The following is an 18,890-nucleotide window of genomic DNA, read 5'->3' on the forward strand; positions in this document are numbered from 1 at the left end:
TGGGTACTATTTTTTTCCTCCAAATTTACATACTTAGCCTCAGGAGGAGATTTATTGTAACACAAGGCAAAGTTTTCCCTTACTTCATATCATACCATTAGCCACTTCATACATTCTCATAAACCCATAATATCACAATGAGAAACTTCTCTACTGAACAGAGACTTATGATGATCCCTGAATACACTGCTGAGCTATGTAGTGAATGAAATTTTTTGCCTATAAACCACAGACTACATTATTCCACATTCACTCCAGACAAACAAGAAATTACATACCTCTAGGCTGTCGACTTGGATGAAGAATCTGTATATCAAAAGGCTGCGTAAGAGTTCGCTGGATCACGCTAATATCAGAGCCATTCCACTTGTTAGCTCTGATAACAGCATTGGTCCGCCAATCTGTCCAGTATACATAGTTGCCAAAAAGTGCAATTGCAAATGGATGTGACAACAGTTCATGGCCTCTCATAACTTCTCGGTAATCAGAACCATCATAAAGTGTGGTGTGAATGGAATCTGACCTACAAGATTACAAAGAAATTCTAAGTTTATAAAGGATCAGCAAACAATTAGAAGCACAAGTTTGAAACAGAATCTCTTTGACACCAAAGTATAGTAAAACTTCCAAACAACAAACAAAGTCCTTTTTCCCAGAGTGGTACATACTTTCAACAGTCATAACTCCAATGCTACCCAGGTCAGAAGAACTGGGTCTCCTTAGTTTTGATTTATGGAGGTTTTACTGTGCATGACAAAGTATTTCAATGAAGGAAGTATTAATAAAGACAAAAGCACTTATAGATGTTCGCAACCCTCACCATCACCCTAAAGGAAAAATCCATCCCACAACCACAAGCCATTTCAATTCAGTTTACATCATCACTGCCTACTTTCTGAAGGTTCATTTTGATATACTTCACTAGCAGCACAGATAACACTTCTGCAGAACATTAAGAAGGGAACAAGAATAACACAGTGGCACAGACATGTGCATTTCTTTCAGAGTTTAACATTGTATTTACTGTATTGACTAACGACCACCGGAGAAACCAATAAAAAGGTACAGTAGGAAAATAATATAAAAGGAATGCTTATGAGCAGACAGAAAATTAAAATGGGTTTTGTTATAAGACAGAGAAACCCAAGTGGATGATATTTAAACATTATCCTTGCACCTAAGTTTCAAGTATCACATGGTTTATGAGGTATTATTCACTTGTGGTTCATTAACAATAATGTCACAAGCTCAGATTACATAGAGTTAAATGATAAGATTATTAGTATATAATGAATTGAAAAGAATATTGAAAAAAGATGTTTGGCTGCAACATTCAGTACAAACTTTATTAAATTTGGTTCCTATATACATGTTACATCCATCCATCCATCCAATGGCACTACAGCCCAAGGTTGGACTTTGGCCTCCTCCAATGTGGGAGGTTTCCTGGTCTTTTAAGTGTGCAATGCACATTACATGACCTCCTATTATTTCATCTTCCTTACACCCAAATATTATCACCACCTTGTTTCCATACACCTTCAATCTATGGTTAATTGTAATTACAGTGGAAGTGTAACACCTCTACAAGCACAATTACAGAAAAGTAAAAACTTCTTCTATTGCTGTTTCTTTCAACTATACACTTAATGAAATCAACATACCTTGCATCTATCCAATATATTCTCTTCAATACATAGTCAAGAGTGAGACCATTAGGCCAAGCTCCATCTGTCACCTGATCCACTCGTACTACAATGATACGGTCTTGTCCGCTCATGCTGCAGCGTTCTATACGAGGAGCATTTGCATCCCAGTCTGTCCAGAACAGCAAGCTGTGGGAAACACATGGCAACACTTTGGTTATGGGATAATGTAGTGGAGGCACCGAATAAATATAAAACTTTTTTTAGATATCTAAATAATGATAAACCTGAATTTCATATGCACAAACTTACCCAAATCTTGGATCAAGTGCAATTGCCCTGGGAGACTCCATGTCCCCAGCTATAAGAGTTCGCCTGAAGCTTCCATTCAGTCTTGCCACCTCTATCTGATCAAGATTACTCTCAACCCAGTACAGATTCTGTCCAATCCAATCAACTGCAAGGCCCTCAGCTGTTGCCAATCCAGTCTGAACCACCACCTCAATGTTGCTCAAAGCTGTGGAAAAGCCAACAGTAAGTTACTAGACCACTTCACCGTACGGTCATCTGGCAGGGCATGAGAATCTATTCACAATTTATTTTCGGCAAATGTAACATTTTGTCTGAAATATAATTTAATTTAAAACAATCAATTCCAAAATGGTAAAAACATACTTTTTCAAATTTTGGTTTCTGCAAACATAACAATATTCTGCCCAAAAGACAAAATTGGATTCATAAAAGTCACTACTAAAATCAGAGACTTCCAAATTGGTACAAATCACACATAGTTCTCAGTGGTAGCATTAACGTTTTCTTTGCAATACTAAAAGAACAGTATCATAGATAACCGAAAACATTCCAAAACACAGAATAATGCAAGACAGCAACACATGACAGACATCCTAACTCTAAATAAGTGTAAGTGCATATGCATCTTACCCACAAAAAAATAACAACCCCAACTTAAATTTATATGCACTATTAACAGACATTCCGGTATCAGTTCAAAGAATGGAACTGATGTTGAAGCTCTAATAAATTGTATAAAATCTGGATTCATCACATGCCATTATGCTCATATTCTTATTCGAGGGGGTAAGAAACAACACAAAATAAAATGTACTGACTGACCAACTCCATGGAGGATGGGACCCAAAAGTTCATTAACATGTTCACAAGAACTTCCCACTGATACCTATCCTGAGCCAGCTGAATCCAATCCAACCTTCCAACCTTACTTCTCTAAGACAAAAAACATGTGCTAGTACCAAAATATTAACTGTAAAACAAAGCAGAAGATGAAGTCCACACAATTGAATCTTATTAACAATAGCATTCTTGCCTGCAAATTAAAAACAGGAAGCAGTGGGTTTACAGCATTCCTGAATGCATGCAGTGACACAACTGTAAACAATAAATACATATCTACACCTTTCATTTCTTGAAGTACTGATTTATGATGCAGCTGAGAACATGTAGTTATCATCTTAAACACCAATTTCACTAACAAATTTAAAATAAAGTTTATAAATTATGATTGTAAATTTATCAGTCACTTCTAAAAATTAAAAATGTGCTGTTTCCATTAACTTTTCAGAAACTATGCAAGTCTACCCATTTGGTACCAATGAGATACTCTTTAGTGTTATGAAAGACATCTGGAATATCTTCTTACACATTCATACTTACAGCCACCGACAAGTGTTCCACGATAGATCTTGTCATCAATAACATCAGTCCAATAGATAACAACTGTATTTGAGTCTTCCTTATAATAAAAGTCAAGAGCAATTGTGTTCTTAAGGCTAGAGATTAAAGCCTTAACATTGAATGTCTGAAGATCAACACCTCTTAGCTCATGTCTATTTGAGAAGATCACAAAAGCTGTTGCATTTTCTGTAAATGTAAAACACTTTATTTCATTATGTTACTTTGTATGATTACACACATATTACTAAAGAAGACCAGGTAGGGTCACCCTATGCATGCAGAACTATTCTACATGCCAGGGTAGCAGACAGGCTTTAATCTAGACCTTTCCAGATGCATTTACAGTGAAACTTCTACCTATACAATAAACTAAATATCACAGAGGTAAGCCCTGACCCTTGCAGACACAAACACAGACTATAATCTTTACATAATAATAATCCAAACACTTCATTATGTACTTGAAATGTGAGTTTCCTTTTGACTTCTTGCCTACTGTATACAAAAAATTCAAATGTTTTTCATACTGTACCTTCACTCCCACCCCATGTGGGAAACTCCTCAATCCAATATTTCGGAACATGGAACATTTAATGTATTCTTACATGCAGGTAGAAAATGGAACGTAAGTAGTCACATTTGTGTGTTTAAATATGACCAATGGGTACGAAAATGGACAAGGCTCAGAGAAATTCCTAACATTCCTCATAACCAGATAGATTTTTATGAACAATCAACATTTTGTGCATCTGCCCAATCAATCCTTCTATTTTAACACAATTCCAACTCATGAATTATACTTGTATATTTACAACAAACTAATGAAGTCAATAATGGCTTTTATGATTCAAGGAACTATGACAATAAAAGCAGCAAATGGATTATGCCAACTGTGACAAGATAATGTAATCAGTGACCAGACAGTAGTCCATAGTGCATACACATCAGGCAAACATTACCTATGCTCTTACACGTAAAACCATCATGGTGGAGCTTGTAACCTTCTTCACACAAACACTTGTGTCCATACTTTAACGGCTGGCACAACTGAGAGCATACACCCCATGCTTCACAAGGATGAGTGGACAGACATGTCACTTTATCTGGCTGCAAGTGAAGATCGCTGGGGCAGTAGCAGATACTGCCAGTAGGGGCATCATGGCAGTAATGGCTGCAATCACTGCTTCGATCACAGACACGCTCACCTGGAAATGTAATGACATATATTCATCAGCACTTGAATACACATAATAAAGTATAACAGAAATTGTAAAATAAGTTTTATAGTCCCATTTTTCTCCAGAGTATCTTACAAGCAGCTGATAAGTTGTATCAAATTTGACAATGACAATCCACAGTAATTACAAGGACAAATGGAGTTAACCTTAAGGAAGAATGTTAGATAAAATTAAGTATGTAGTTGACAACACTTATATTCACCAATAATTGCTATAGTCAGTTTTATTACCTTCCTTAAATAAATCCATCCAAGTCTGTGACCCTGCACATAATTTCATAATATACCAACGTTTTTTATGACTGAGAGCTGTTAGACCCTCTACAAAGACACCAAGCAGAAGGAAAAACCCTTGTCACCTATCCGCAACAGATATTCAAAATACTTGCAGCTATGCTCATACTTGGAGGCCTTCTTCTCCATCCACAGAGCCATTACAAACAGCATTAAATATTTTACATGTTTAAACTACAGAAGTACTATACCATTTACTTGGAAAAGGTGAAAAATCACATATACATTGAAATTTAATAAAAATTCATTTAAATGCCTTACCACAGCGAAGTCCTTCATCAGAACCATCTTCACAGTCTGACTTCCCATCACACAGCCAGTCAACAGGCAAACAGAGGGTTCCATTATTACACAGCTGTGAGGGGTAGTGGCATTCAGAGGGGGCCTCTGTTGAGACCTCTGGTATAGGTGTCTTTATGTCTAGCTCATGTATTGTCCCATCTGTCATAAATAATAATTCCTTTTTAGTTTAATCCATAAGTTACAAATGAAGAAGGCCCCATACCAAATTTCATCCTATCTACCCAGCGGTTCTTCAAATGAATCATGTGGATAGACAGAGCCAGACAAAGAACCCAGCCTGTAAGGTGTTCTGCACTCATGCTAGGGCATGAAGGACATCAAAAAGAAAATGTGTTATCATAAAAATTTAGGTCAACCAAAGGACTTGACCCACTTTATTTCAGATATAACAAAGCTTATATACAGATGCATGCATGCATGCATGCATGCATTCATTCATTCATTCTCTCTTTCTCTCTCTCTCTCATTAACCACCAATTTTCTTACACAAAAGGAAGAAAGGAAGTGTTTCGAAGGCATTACCTGCAAACTGAAAAATAAATTAAAATAAACTGTATAAGAGTACACTGTACCTAACAACAAGGATTCTCTCCCACTGATGTATGCATAAAGTCAGAAAGAACTTAAAAAAGTATGTGAAAACAGAAGAAACAAATCAGTACTACAGCAAGGCAGGAGGAAGAACAGAACAACACAGAAAGTGAAAAGAGACTCAATGAATCATACAGAATAATGATCATTCAAGAATATACATAAATGCACATTTTTTGTTTTCATAAAGGAAAAAAAATATTATAAAAAGTTTAATATAGTTAGTGGGAACTAAAAATATAATATGGAGGAGTCAAAACAAAGAACTGATATGTCAATACATGACAAGAGGAAGAATACCAGGTATGGGAATATGGAGTGACAGGATAACAAAAATTAAGATACGGAAATCGATGAAGAAGTGTGATAGGAGTAGAAAAGAAGTAACTTGTATTCACAAAAGGAAATCCTTGATGGGAAAGAGAAGAAGCTGTAAAATGTTAAGTACATACTGCAATCTTTTTCATCCAAGCCATCCATACAGTCTTCATGACCATCACAAACAAATTTTGTTCTGATGCATGCTCCATCATCACAGCGAAACTCATGAACACCACAGGCATGATCTGTAAATTGACAAATACAATTAAACACTTTGCATCTTGAAAAGAGATCACATGCCACTTCACATAATTCTAGTTCAAATTTCATTACTATTTTTGCTGTACTGAGATATAAGAGAATGAACAATGTCTTGTACACATTGACACTGCTATAATGAATGGTATACGATATTTCTGAATATCGCCGCATAAACACACTGCAGTACTTTCTTTACACAGTACAAGAACTCCTGAAACAGTATCATTCTGATTAAGTGCAGAAGACCCAACATTAAAAAAGTGGCCGATATAGTATGATGTAAATTATTATGCAACAGACTGCCATATGTACAAAATATACTGTTCAACTTCCATAATTTACCATAACAAATACCTAGGTTATATATTTTCTGAAGTGTCAGATTTTATTGAACAAACAACTGTTGGTTCAATAAGATGCTCTTCTGACTGCCATTTACATACATAATAACCTATCCCTTGTAATGATACTAAATTACTACCAAAAATTGCTGCTTTCTTCTAGAAAAAAAGTGAAAAATAATGTGCAGCAAAGGTTAAACCCAATTCACAACATGGTAACAGTTTTGAACTTGAACTTCATTACTGGCAAACAACACACCGTTTAAAAAATGTTTCATGAAGACTTATCTGATGATAAAATTGTTACAATACTGACAACAACAAATTTATCTCCAGTACCAACACACTTTGCTCACACACTAACATTAATGACAAGACAAAGAGGCTATGGCATATCTGCACTTGCCTGGAGTTGGCAGATGGGCAGAGTTGTCAACTGCAGTTCATTTTATATTTACAGATAATGAAAGAATAGGAAATTTCAAATCAAATATAGGAAATGATTTACAATTTATAGACTCTGATATGGAAAACATATTAAATAGGTGTTTGTTTCATGCTTTTTAGATGAAAAATTCTTGAAATCATGAAACACTTAGAGGGTGCAAAATAAATCATATAGGAAAATTCTGGTATAAAATTCTAATATCTTACATGAAAAAATGTCCTATAGAGTGTCATTTTATATAAATTTCACTGTAAATAATAATGGGAATATAGAAAACATTTTAACCCATTTTTTCAAAGTGCTAACTCACCACAGTATTTTTCATCAGATCCATCAATGCAGTTATTGTGCTTGTTACACACAAGCCCCTTCTTAATGCATGCACTACCATCTGCGCAACGGAACTGATGTGCTTTGCACATTTTTCCAGGTCTAGTTTCATTACAGTTGGCTTCATCAATACCATCAGTACAGTCCACATGACCATCGCATCTACGCGATATCGGAAGACATGGTGGTGTGTCCAATGGGCAGAAAATCTATACAAACAAAGGTAGTGTAATGGTATTTATTTACCTCTCACTAGACCTTCACATCTTCAATTACAACAATCAATTCCGTTTTAACAAAGTTTATGTAACACATAACATTTTTATTCTTTCAAAGTCTGTACATACTGCAATCCCTCACAATCTTATTTATAGAACAACTCATGGCATGAGATAATGTCTTACCAACACTGGAAAGTAATGGTAAATAGGCCAACAATCCCGAGATCAGGTTCAAAGAATCATGTACACATCTGCCTTACATACAACTCTACTCAAACTTTACTATAGTACATCAGGTTTTTACAGCTATGAGTTGAAACAAACATTTAATCTGAACACTGAAGTGGGTAAAATATTAAACTTGCAAAACTAAATGTGCTAAACAATGCATTTGTTTCCTGCTATGCTCCAACTGTATACTCCTTAATTGGTTCCATGACAAAACCGTACAAGACAAAACCGTACACGAAAATTGCGCACAGAAAGAAGCTCACTGTCATGAATGCTCACACGAAAATTACTCACACGGACAAATGCTCACACTGACAAATGCACACACTGATAAATGCTCACACTGACAAATGCTCACACGTACGAATGCTCACATGGACGAATGCCTATATTCACAATACTATAAGTAATCGGAAGCGTTAACTGGTTACCGTAGTAAACCGACGTTTCGGAATCAAATTCAATAAAATATTCTCGGGCAATCAGCCGCGTTAATTTTTTACCGTAGTACACCGACGTTTCGGGAACAAATTCAATACAATCTTCTCGGGCAATCAGCCGCGTTAACTTTTTACCGTAGTACACATTCCGTAGTAACCGACGTTTCGGGAAAATGTTCAATACAATCTTCTCAGGCAATCAGCCGCGTTAACTGGTTACCGTAGTAAACCGAAGTTTCGGGAACAAACTGTCCCCATCTTCAGTGTTTGTTCCGGTCCAAATTACATCTTCTGCTGAGGTAATTTCATCATACTATTTCGTTTTCTTATTATTTTATTAAGCTGAACGTCTTTTAAGGTTTCGTTTCAAAATTTTAACTTCTTGTACTGTTTGGAGTGTGATACTGTGACGGACACTTCCATTTCATGGCATCTACCTAACTGTTTAAGACAAAGAATCAGAAACGTTAACTGGTTACCGTAGTAAACCGACGTTTCGGGAACAAACCCTGAAGATGGGGACAGAGTTTGTTCCTGAAACGTCGGTTTACTACGATAACAATCAGCTGCGTTAACTGGTTACCGTAGTAAACCGACGTTTCGGAATCAAATTCAATAAAATCTTCTCGGGCAACAGCCGCGTTAACGTGGCTGATTGCCCCAAAATATGTTATTGATGCAGTATTATTATTGACATGACCAAAGAATATGTTTATGAACAGTTTGTAACGGTCCAAATTACATTTTCTGCTGAGGTAATTTCATCATACTATTTCGTTTTTTTATTATTTTATTAAGCTGAACTTCTTTTAAGGTTTCGTTTCAAAATTTTAACTTCTTGTACTGTGATGGATACTTCCATTTCATGGCATCTACCTAACTGTTTAAGAAAAAGAATCAGAAACGTTAACTGGTTACCGTAGTAAACCGACGTTTCGGGAACAAACCCTGAAGATGGGGACAGAGTTTGTTCCTGAAACGTCGGTTTACTACGATAACAATCAGCTGCGTTAACTGGTTACCGTAGTAAACCGACGTTTCGGGAACAAATTCAATAAAATATTCTTGAGCAACAACCGCGTTAACCTTTATCTTACTAGCGGTCCTTGTCTGGGAAGTAAATTGTGTAGTCAGCCCTACGAACATTCCCGGTGCGGATCTCAAAACTTGCAGCATTGTAAGAAGACTTGGCTACGTCTTTTGGCCTATTTTAGGGACTGCACATATTGAAACATTTTCTCTGGGGTTTTGGCAAGGTCAGCCTGAGCTGTCGACCCGGGAACTGTAACCATAAACAGCAATAAACATTGTTATTGTCAAGTGGGTTTCGGCTTCGTTTTCAGGCCACTAATCAAAGCTTCACACATATCCTCGGCATGATGGGTGAGAAATATTTTGTGCATCAACTGAAGTAGGGGAGACAAATTTTTCTGTGTGGTCATTAGTTCACAACTATGTCGAATCAGCTTCGGAATAAGAAATGAAAGTTACTAAGGCCTATTTAGGCAATTAAGATATTAACTGCATTTTTAAAAAAAACTCTATGTATTCTCTGTTCTATTCGAATAAATATGGCTTTTATTTTGTCAATTTATCATGTTTACTTTAGATAACTTTACAGTTTTCCGTAGAGCGTGCACAAAAGTTTAAAAACCTGCCAAAAACTACCACTTTGCCATTTAAATCCCCGTCGTTTAAAGGTTAACTGGTTACCGTAGTAAACCGACGTTTCGGGAAGATATTCAATAAAATTTTCTCGGTCAAACAGCCGCGTTAACTGGTTACCGTAGTAAAGCGGTTAACGCGGTTGATTGCAGGTGATTTTATTGAATTCATTCCCGAAACGTCTATTTACTACGTGAACCAGTTAACGCGGCTGTTGACCGAGAATATTGTACTCGCCGAGAAGTCTCAAATCCTAAATAAAATATTGATGTAAATGTTTGTAAGGGAAAGTAAAGGAAATAAAATGCTCTGGTTTTATTGCAACTAAATCGGTTTAATTTATTTATAAAAATTAATTATTTTTTCTTTGTACCACAAAGTGAACAGTCAACACTTTTAGGTTACTGTAGGTTAGCTAATCTCCGCAAGTATTTGAGTTTGTCTTCCACTATCTCATATTCCTGTACAGAATTTGCAACCATGTCATGCAGTTCATCATACCTTCTCTTTTTTACCTCTAGACGACCTGCCTGTGCATTAGCCAGTGTCAATCTGTGGCAAGCCAGGTCCCTCTGCAGTCCATCAAACAAAAACCACACGCTGGGATGACTGCAGTGAAATAGGGAATTAAGGGCATTGTGAAATCCCTCACAGCAGTTTGTAGTTTTAGGCGACCGTTCAAGAGCTGCTTACTACGGAATGTGTACTACGGTAAAAATTTAACGCGGCTGATTGCTCGAGAATATTTTATTGAATTTGTTCCCGAAACGTCGGTTTACTACGGTAACCAGTTAACGCAGCTGATTGTTATCGTAGTAAACCGACGTTTCAGGAACAAACTGTCCCCATCTTCAGGGTTTGTTCCCGAAACGTCGGTTTACTACGGTAACCAGTTAACGTTTCTGATTCTTTGTCTTAAACAGTTAGGTAGATGCCATGAAATGGAAGTATCCATCACAGTACAAGAAGTTAAAATTTTGAAACGAAACCTTAAAAGAAGTTCAGCTTAATAAAATAATAAGAAAACGAAATAGTATGATGAAATTACCTCAGCAGAAAATGTAATTTGGACCGTTACAAACTGTTCATAAACATATTCTTTGGTCATGTCAATAATAATACTGCATCAATAACATATTTTGGGGCAATCAGCCACGTTAACGCGGCTGATTGCCCGAGAAGATTTTATTGAATTTGATTCCGAAACGTCGGTTTACTACGGTAACCAGTTAACGCAGCTGATTGTTATCGTAGTAAACCGACGTTTCAGGAACAAACTCTGTCCCCATCTTCAGGGTTTGTTCCCGAAACGTCGGTTTACTACGGTAACCAGTTAACGCGGCTGATTGCCTGAGAAGATTGTATTGAACATTTTCCCGAAACGTCGGTTACTACGGAATGTGTACTACGGTAAAAAGTTAACGCGGCTGATTGCCCGAGAAGATTGTATTGAATTTGTTCCCGAAACGTCGGTGTACTACGGTAAAAAATTAACGCGGCTGATTGCCCGAGAATATTTTATTGAATTTGATTCCGAAACGTCGGTTTACTACGGTAACCAGTTAACGCTTCCGATTACTTATAGTATTGTGAATATAGGCATTCGTCCATGTGAGCATTCGTACGTGTGAGCATTTGTCAGTGTGAGCATTTATCAGTGTGTGCATTTGTCAGTGTGAGCATTTGTCCGTGTGAGCATTTGTCCGTGTGAGTAATTTTCGTGTGAGCATTCATGACAGTGAGCTTCTTTCTGTGCGCAATTTTCGTGTACGGTTTTGTCTTGTACGGTTTTGTCTGGTCACCTCCTTAATTATACTACGACAAACATGACTTCATATATTAATTTTTAATTTAATAAGTATTGAGAAACTTGTCTTTCCAAAACTGTTCCTCTGCTTCCTACTGTTCTTGATATTTATACCACAGTACACATACATGACAGGAGAAAAAGACAGATTGTCAAAATTACAAATTGTCAGGAGTATTATAACGATTCCCAATAATATAATATCAGGACGATTTTTAAAACCAGTCACTCTCTCAGTGGTTTATTGATGTCCATGAGACCCAGAACAGTCGAGAGACAGACTAGGCAGTGTGTGTATGGGATCCCGTGTGATTGCGGTAGATGGTATATCGGCGAAACTAGCAGACCTCTGGAGGTACGCATAAAGGAACATAAATATAACTTCAGACAGGGCCTGCTGGAGAAATCTAGATTGGCCCAACATGCACATGAAGAAGATCATCATGTCTGTTGGGATGGAGCCAGGGTGTTACTAACAGAACCTAATATGGTCTACAGGAAATACAAGGAGGCAGCACACATGGCACTACTTGTCAATCCTATCAGCCAGCCTAGTTTGGATTTATCTCGCATGTGGATTCCAGTCATCTCTGAAAAAGTCCAAGTTGTGCATCGAGTTTCAAATTAATGGTCATATGTATTTATTCCCATTTTTTGTGTGTCTTTGTTTTTATTTGGCTTTTTCATGTTTAACAAATTATGCTTCTACTATTTCTATTTTATTCTTTTACGTCCCACGGATGGATGGTGTGGTGATCTTCTTGTATTCTGGGACTTTCACTTTTTTACTTTGTCCGTAGATAGGGATTAGCTCTATCTAGTGGGCCCAACTGAGTAGGAACCTGAAGACGGAGATAGAGTCCCATCTCCGAAACGTCGTTTTACGTTTTATATTTTATTTACTAGACGATGGATAATATCCAAGTAAATTTTTACTCAAAAGAAATTTCATGACAGAGTAGTGTTCAGTTACACATCACATTATCATTTTTATAACACAAAAAGGCTGAGTGTTACAAACTACAGATGTTAGATGCATAAATCACGGAACGTGTAATATCTCAGCCAAATCATTCCAAGTGCAATAGTAAATAATAATAGTATAATAAATAAAAACATTTCAGGAAATGTACGTGTAGCATACAATTCTAGTAAGGTCACCGAAACTTGACCTTTGTAAAAGGTTCTGAAATTACATGGCTGGAGATTTCCCATCCTGGAATTCCCAGGGTAAGGAATCCTTCTCCCAGCCATTTCACACAGAAACACGGGTCTTCATATAAAGTGACCATCATTTTATCCGATTTGGACCAAAAGTGGAATGTATCAACAAATTGTAGTAAAACTTCCCAATATCAAATTCCATGAAAATCTGTTTAGCCATTCCAGAGTTGTTACATGCATTCACATGGAAGGGCAGACAGACAAAACTATATTAACAGGGCTGTGAACATGCCTAAAAGTGGTCCTGAAATTTGTTCTACATCCCTTACAACAAAAAACATGCAGATGATAAAGGAAGTAGTGGAACAAATAACAGGAAAGTTGGAAAAACAGATATTCCATCTCACAACAGTTCCTGCAACATTCAAACTCATGTGCAACAACAACTGGAACTCAAAATGAGATGGAAGATGGAGGATTTGGGAATATACAATGGATACAAAGATTGCTCTCATTTTGGGTTTAAATTTGTTGTTGTAACCAATGTTGCAGTTCCTGACTGAATTAGGATTAATTTCCTTAAATGGAGATTCTCACCTGCGTTGCAGCATCACAGAAATCTTCACAGCCTACTTCATCACTCCCGTCTCGACAGTCATCATCACCATCACAATAATAGTCATATGCCACACAGTGTTTGTTATAGCACTCAAATTCAGTTGGCAGGCATGCAGAATATTCTGTAACATATACACCAAATATTAGACTCCATGACATTAAAATGAGTTAAGATGAGAACCAATGACTTCAACATGGTATGGCCTTAACATTTTCTTTATAGATGTTCTCACCTGGAGAACATTTAAAGAGAAGCTCTGTAAAAGTGAAGGCCCTGTGAAGCTAAAGGAACAGGACCCTTATACTTTGTTTTCATTGTATTGTATAACTTTGTCTACAATTCATAGAATGTTATAAACATGAACAAGTTTATTTTGGCCTTGAAGGGGAAGCCATGTCTGGTCAAAGTAAAAACATCAGTTTAGATTTTTTAATCCAATAACATCTCTCAATCCCAATTTCAAGTTTCTCTGTTTGACAATGAATTTTATTATACCAAAGGAAAACCTCAGTAAAAGGAAATTTGGTAGTGATACAACTGGGATGGGTACATGAAAGCAAACACTAAACACAGGGAAAATTTAAAGGATAGGTAAATGGATGAAGAACACTGCATAAGATTACATCAATGCCTTGTATCTTATACAGTAACATCACTTACATTTAATTTCAAAGTCAAGAAAGAGTGGAGCTATAACTCCACTCCCCCATGTCTTCACGGCAGGGTCCTTAGTTAAGCATCAGGCAATGTTATACTGATATAATGATAAAAGGAAAAGAATAAACTGCCCTAGAAAACATAAACACAGAATTTCTTCACATGATTCTCAATCACATTAAAAAGAAGAACATGCTAGTAAAAGTCAATTTCTTTACAGTGTAATAAGGATCTTATCAATACCACAGTTGCTGGGTTCATCAGATGTGTCTCCTTCTCCACAGTCACGATCATAATCACACATCCAAGTCAGAGGGATGCAACGCTTTGATACCTGTCAAATAAAAGTTGAGATTTGCAACAAGAACCATCCATCAAAGTGGGGACTCTTTTCACGTATTATGAAGTCTCATTAAGAGACACACTTTTATTTTAATCATTACAGCTTGCAATGTGAGCATAGGATGTAGTGTTACCATGCAGGTGAACTGTGTTGGACTGCAAGTAGTGTTGGCACATTCCTTTGGATCCTCATCAGAGCCATCAAAACAATCCTTACCCCCATCACAGACCCAGTATCGTGTGATGCATCGATTGCTGTCACAACGGAACTGGTCATCACGGCAGTGCATATTCTCTGTACCAGCAAAAAAGTACACTTTAAATGTATTTTCAAGAGCAAATATTTCATAATTATCTCTTGAAATGTACTCATAATATGAAAAGTTTTTGTCCCTATTTATTTTTCTTCATATAGCAAATAAAGAGTGATTATCATGATCAAATAATAACACACAACATATACTTCTAGAAAATAAGCGTTCATTTTTATAATGTAACAGTTACTAACATAATTTCCATCTGAAGAAAAACTTTCATGCTGGGTCTGTTTCTTTGTCTCTTTTTTATACATATATATTATTTTACTGTTAATTTCAATCATAAACTCTAAATACAGAGTGATAAAAAGTCATGCAACCCATATCAAAATATTTACTGATAGTTGCATTTCAGTACAATTTGATTGTATGAATAAAACACACAATACTGCTGTGAGTATACAAGTGCCCCTGCCAATTGTCTTTCAACAGTCAAAGTGTAAGGATGTCCTTTACACAAGTGCAACAAGTGTTTATTGTTGAACATTAACTGTCTTATCATTCTTACACTTGCTACATTGAGTTTAAGGATACATTTCCCAACATCTTGTCCGGTGAACCACATTTGTAACACCGGAAGCATGTAAGGCAAAAACTGTTATGGTCAACCTTGGTGTTAGGTGACAATAGTTTGGACGATATTGATCAAACTTTGTTACACTCTCCACGAAAGTCACTGAGAAAACATTCTCTGAGTGGTTTATACTACATAAGTGCATAAACAGAACATGTCAGTAATGGGTTGCATGATGTTTTCATCACCCTGTACAATTCTGCACTGGTAATTATATTCAGAAAGAATGGGAGAATACAGATAGAAAACACAACTATTTCACTGGACACCAAATGGGAAATGTGAAAGAACATGAAATACTGTGGCTAAAATAAATCAAGAGAGAAAAGAATTTTATGGAACTATGACAGAGGAAAACAGAGAAGCTATGACACTGGAAAACCCATGAAAGAAGAGGAAGTGGAAGAAGAAAATCACATTACAGGACATTTGTTAATGTTCATCACAGCCGACATCCTGCCTGAGGACATACTTGTAGTATAATTATTTTAGTGAATTACTATTTTACCACATATTCCTCCTGCTCCTGTATCTTCATCTGAACCATCACCACAATCATTGTCGCCATCACATACATGATGGCTGTCGATGCAACGAAGATTGTCTCGACACTGAAAGTTATGCGCCGCACAGTGTGAAGGAGCTGTGTAATTGGGCTGGACTACACATATGTTGCCAACCAAAATATATCCATCTCGACACACACACACTGTGCCATTTGGAACAGCCAGACACAATTCTGAGCAGCCATTGTTGTTATATGAACAAGCATTTGAACCTGTTTTGTCATAGAACATACACTAAATGATGTATAAATGCAAACATCTTTAATGCTAATTAATTCACCTTCATGTATAAACATGCCTCTTACTGCAGAGGATGATTTTGGTCAGAGAACATGTAATGGTTTTCTTTAAAAATAGCATATCACATTTCATGAACCTTAAACAGCTGTTCCATCTCTCATCCGTTTACTGTTCTTGGGTCACACTATCACTTGTTGGGAGTATAATTCCATATTACAGATTTTCCCAATCCACTGGCACACAAACCACCAGAAAAGCAAAGCTCAGACACTTCTAATATTGTACTGTAATCAGTGAGCTTGAGAGCTGTAAATCTGTTGGCATATTTTAATGTACTGAGTGTATTAACCTGAACCAGTAATTATCAGATGTGGTAAATACGCACTGCAGTGTGCACTGTTGCAAAGTGCTGGCTGATATAATTAGCGAGGCACCAATCTGCTTAGGTGAAAATGTGTAAAAACAAATTAATAGAGGCCCACTACTTAGGAAGAATTTCCTAGCTTCAAGAGTTAACAAAAACCATTCTGATGCTAAATCAATAATTATGAACCACCTGTTTGAGAGGTGTTGTCATACACACGGATCTCGAAGAGGGATGAGAATTCTTCACTCAGTGTTTCAGTTGTGTCTTCTTCTGTGCTGAGCTTTTTGCGATGAACAGTTCCCTTCTGGAACTCAGTCCAATAAATATAATGATCGAAATATGCCAATCCATATGGATGGTGTAACTGGGGTCCACCATAAACAATCTGGAAAGAAAAAACACAACATGAAACAAGTGATTCATTAAGCCAAGACATGTATTGTAAATAGTCTTCAGATAAAAATGACAACAAATCAACAACCAACCAGTAAACATGCATCAATATTTTACTATAGGATGAACAATGGATCCTTTGAGCAAGAGTCCTATTTCCCCCTTGAGACTACCAAACTTCCTTCATAACTGAAATTTACAAAACTGTTTGAGAGCTAGCAATACAGCAACCACCTGATTACAAATTCTTAACTTATATTTCATACAAGTATATCAAGTAGGTACAAAAGCAAAATATAAAACTGATGCTAAAGAAAAGAACAGCCCATGGACTATGATTTTTTCCATACCAGGAAGATGACAGCCAAGATACTGAAAGAAAGGCCAACCCAGCAATTTGCAACATTTGCAAACTCTGGGGATACATACCTCTCTGTTATTTCCATCCAAATCAGCACGCTCAATCTTATGAAGGAAAGCATCACACCAGTATAACTTCCTGTCCACATAATCGATGCTGAGACCATTAGGCCAATGCAACTGCAATTCGATAAGAGACTTTTGGTTTGTTCCATCCATCCATGCTTGTTCGATCTTTCCATTCTGTGGTGTTGAACTTACCCAGTCTGTCCAAAACATAAGGCTGAAACAAATGACAATCAATATAAAATATTCACATTTACTTCCCTATGAATTTCAATATTAACTCTCCCATCCATGAATGTTATATCTATTAAAGCTTCTGAAATTTATGTTAAGTACAAACAAATCTGAAAGGAAAGCCATTAAGTGTAGATGTTGGTAATTTTATGTCACTTACCCCATCTCAGGATGGACTACAATGGCCCTGGGATGGTACATCTTTGGGTACAGAAAATGTTTCCTTTGAGCTGTATCACCCAACCTGGCAACACCAATGGCTCTCAGACCCTGGTCAGTCCAGTAGATATTGCGACCCATCCAATCAATGGCCAGGCCTTCACATTTATTTAAACCTTTGTTAAGAACCACTGAACGCTCTGATCCATCTATCTTCTGACGTTCAATTACATATCTAGAATAAAAATTTGCATACATTTTTATATTTTCTGTACTACTGTAATTAGTGTGTGTGTGTATATACAGTGAAACCTGGATGCATCGTTTTTGGCAAGGGAGAGAAATAAAAACGATGAATATGGGAAAATGACAGTTGCAGGAAAGCATTAAAAATGAGAAAAAATTAAAATAGTGCATTTTTCTCTTTGGCATAGACAGAACATTACACACAAAACCTGTTTCAAAGTTACTTCTTTTCACCAAAAAAAAGTCTTGAATGGATAACTTTTCATTTTAGGCGAAAAAGAGCCCTTTCCATGTTCAAAAAGTTTTCCTCATCACCTTCACAAATATTGTGCCCATAAAAAAACGAATTCACTTTTACATCAAGGCAGCATGTGAGCCAGCAAAACTCTGCCCATCTTCGGGTTCACAATCATCTACTCCTTCCTCACTGCTTCGGCTCCTTTCACAATCTTCTCACAATTCATCAACAGCATCGACTTCACATGTGGTAAGCTCGCTGCATGTCTTTCGATACTGATCTATCTCCAAGGTGATCATTTTAAATTATAAAAACATTGCGTAAATTTCGTTATAATTTCTCAGAAACGATCAGTGCAGGAAAATTGTGGGCCAGGACTATGATTTTTGAACGACTGATACGATAAAACAACAGTTCGAAAAACGATAGAAGCGATAAAATGTAACTTTATTTTATATAGGACATATCAGGGTCCAGACAAAACTGACAATGCATCCGG

General features: G+C 36.7%; 1 protein-coding gene across 6 annotated transcripts in view; it reads right to left on the reverse strand.

Moving 5' to 3' along the window:
• LRP1 (LDL receptor protein 1) overlaps window positions 1–18,890 on the reverse strand; it is a 156,268-nt gene that overhangs the window by 80,789 nt on the left and 56,589 nt on the right. For all 6 annotated transcript variants that reach the window (XM_087348131.1, XM_087348128.1, XM_087348130.1 and 3 more), the window contains exons 13-27: window positions 17,909–18,142; window positions 17,518–17,731; window positions 16,885–17,080; window positions 16,031–16,300; window positions 14,766–14,926; window positions 14,533–14,623; window positions 13,611–13,753; window positions 7,466–7,694; window positions 6,237–6,350; window positions 5,152–5,331; window positions 4,319–4,564; window positions 3,339–3,545; window positions 1,959–2,163; window positions 1,665–1,835; window positions 279–523 (exon numbers count right to left, since the gene is read on the reverse strand). In XM_087348131.1, coding sequence (XP_087204257.1) covers window positions 279–523; window positions 1,665–1,835; window positions 1,959–2,163; window positions 3,339–3,545; window positions 4,319–4,564; window positions 5,152–5,331; window positions 6,237–6,350; window positions 7,466–7,694; window positions 13,611–13,753; window positions 14,533–14,623; window positions 14,766–14,926; window positions 16,031–16,300; window positions 16,885–17,080; window positions 17,518–17,731; window positions 17,909–18,142 — 2,906 coding nt within the window. The remainder of the gene's footprint in view (window positions 1–278; window positions 524–1,664; window positions 1,836–1,958; window positions 2,164–3,338; window positions 3,546–4,318; window positions 4,565–5,151; window positions 5,332–6,236; window positions 6,351–7,465; window positions 7,695–13,610; window positions 13,754–14,532; window positions 14,624–14,765; window positions 14,927–16,030; window positions 16,301–16,884; window positions 17,081–17,517; window positions 17,732–17,908; window positions 18,143–18,890) is intronic.

The sequence above is a fragment of the Zootermopsis nevadensis genome, unplaced genomic scaffold (genome assembly GCF_977971745.1).
Source record: "Zootermopsis nevadensis isolate Lab colony 2312 unplaced genomic scaffold, Znev_1.0 Znev_ptg000012l, whole genome shotgun sequence".
NCBI lineage: Eukaryota > Metazoa > Arthropoda > Insecta > Blattodea > Termopsidae > Zootermopsis > Zootermopsis nevadensis.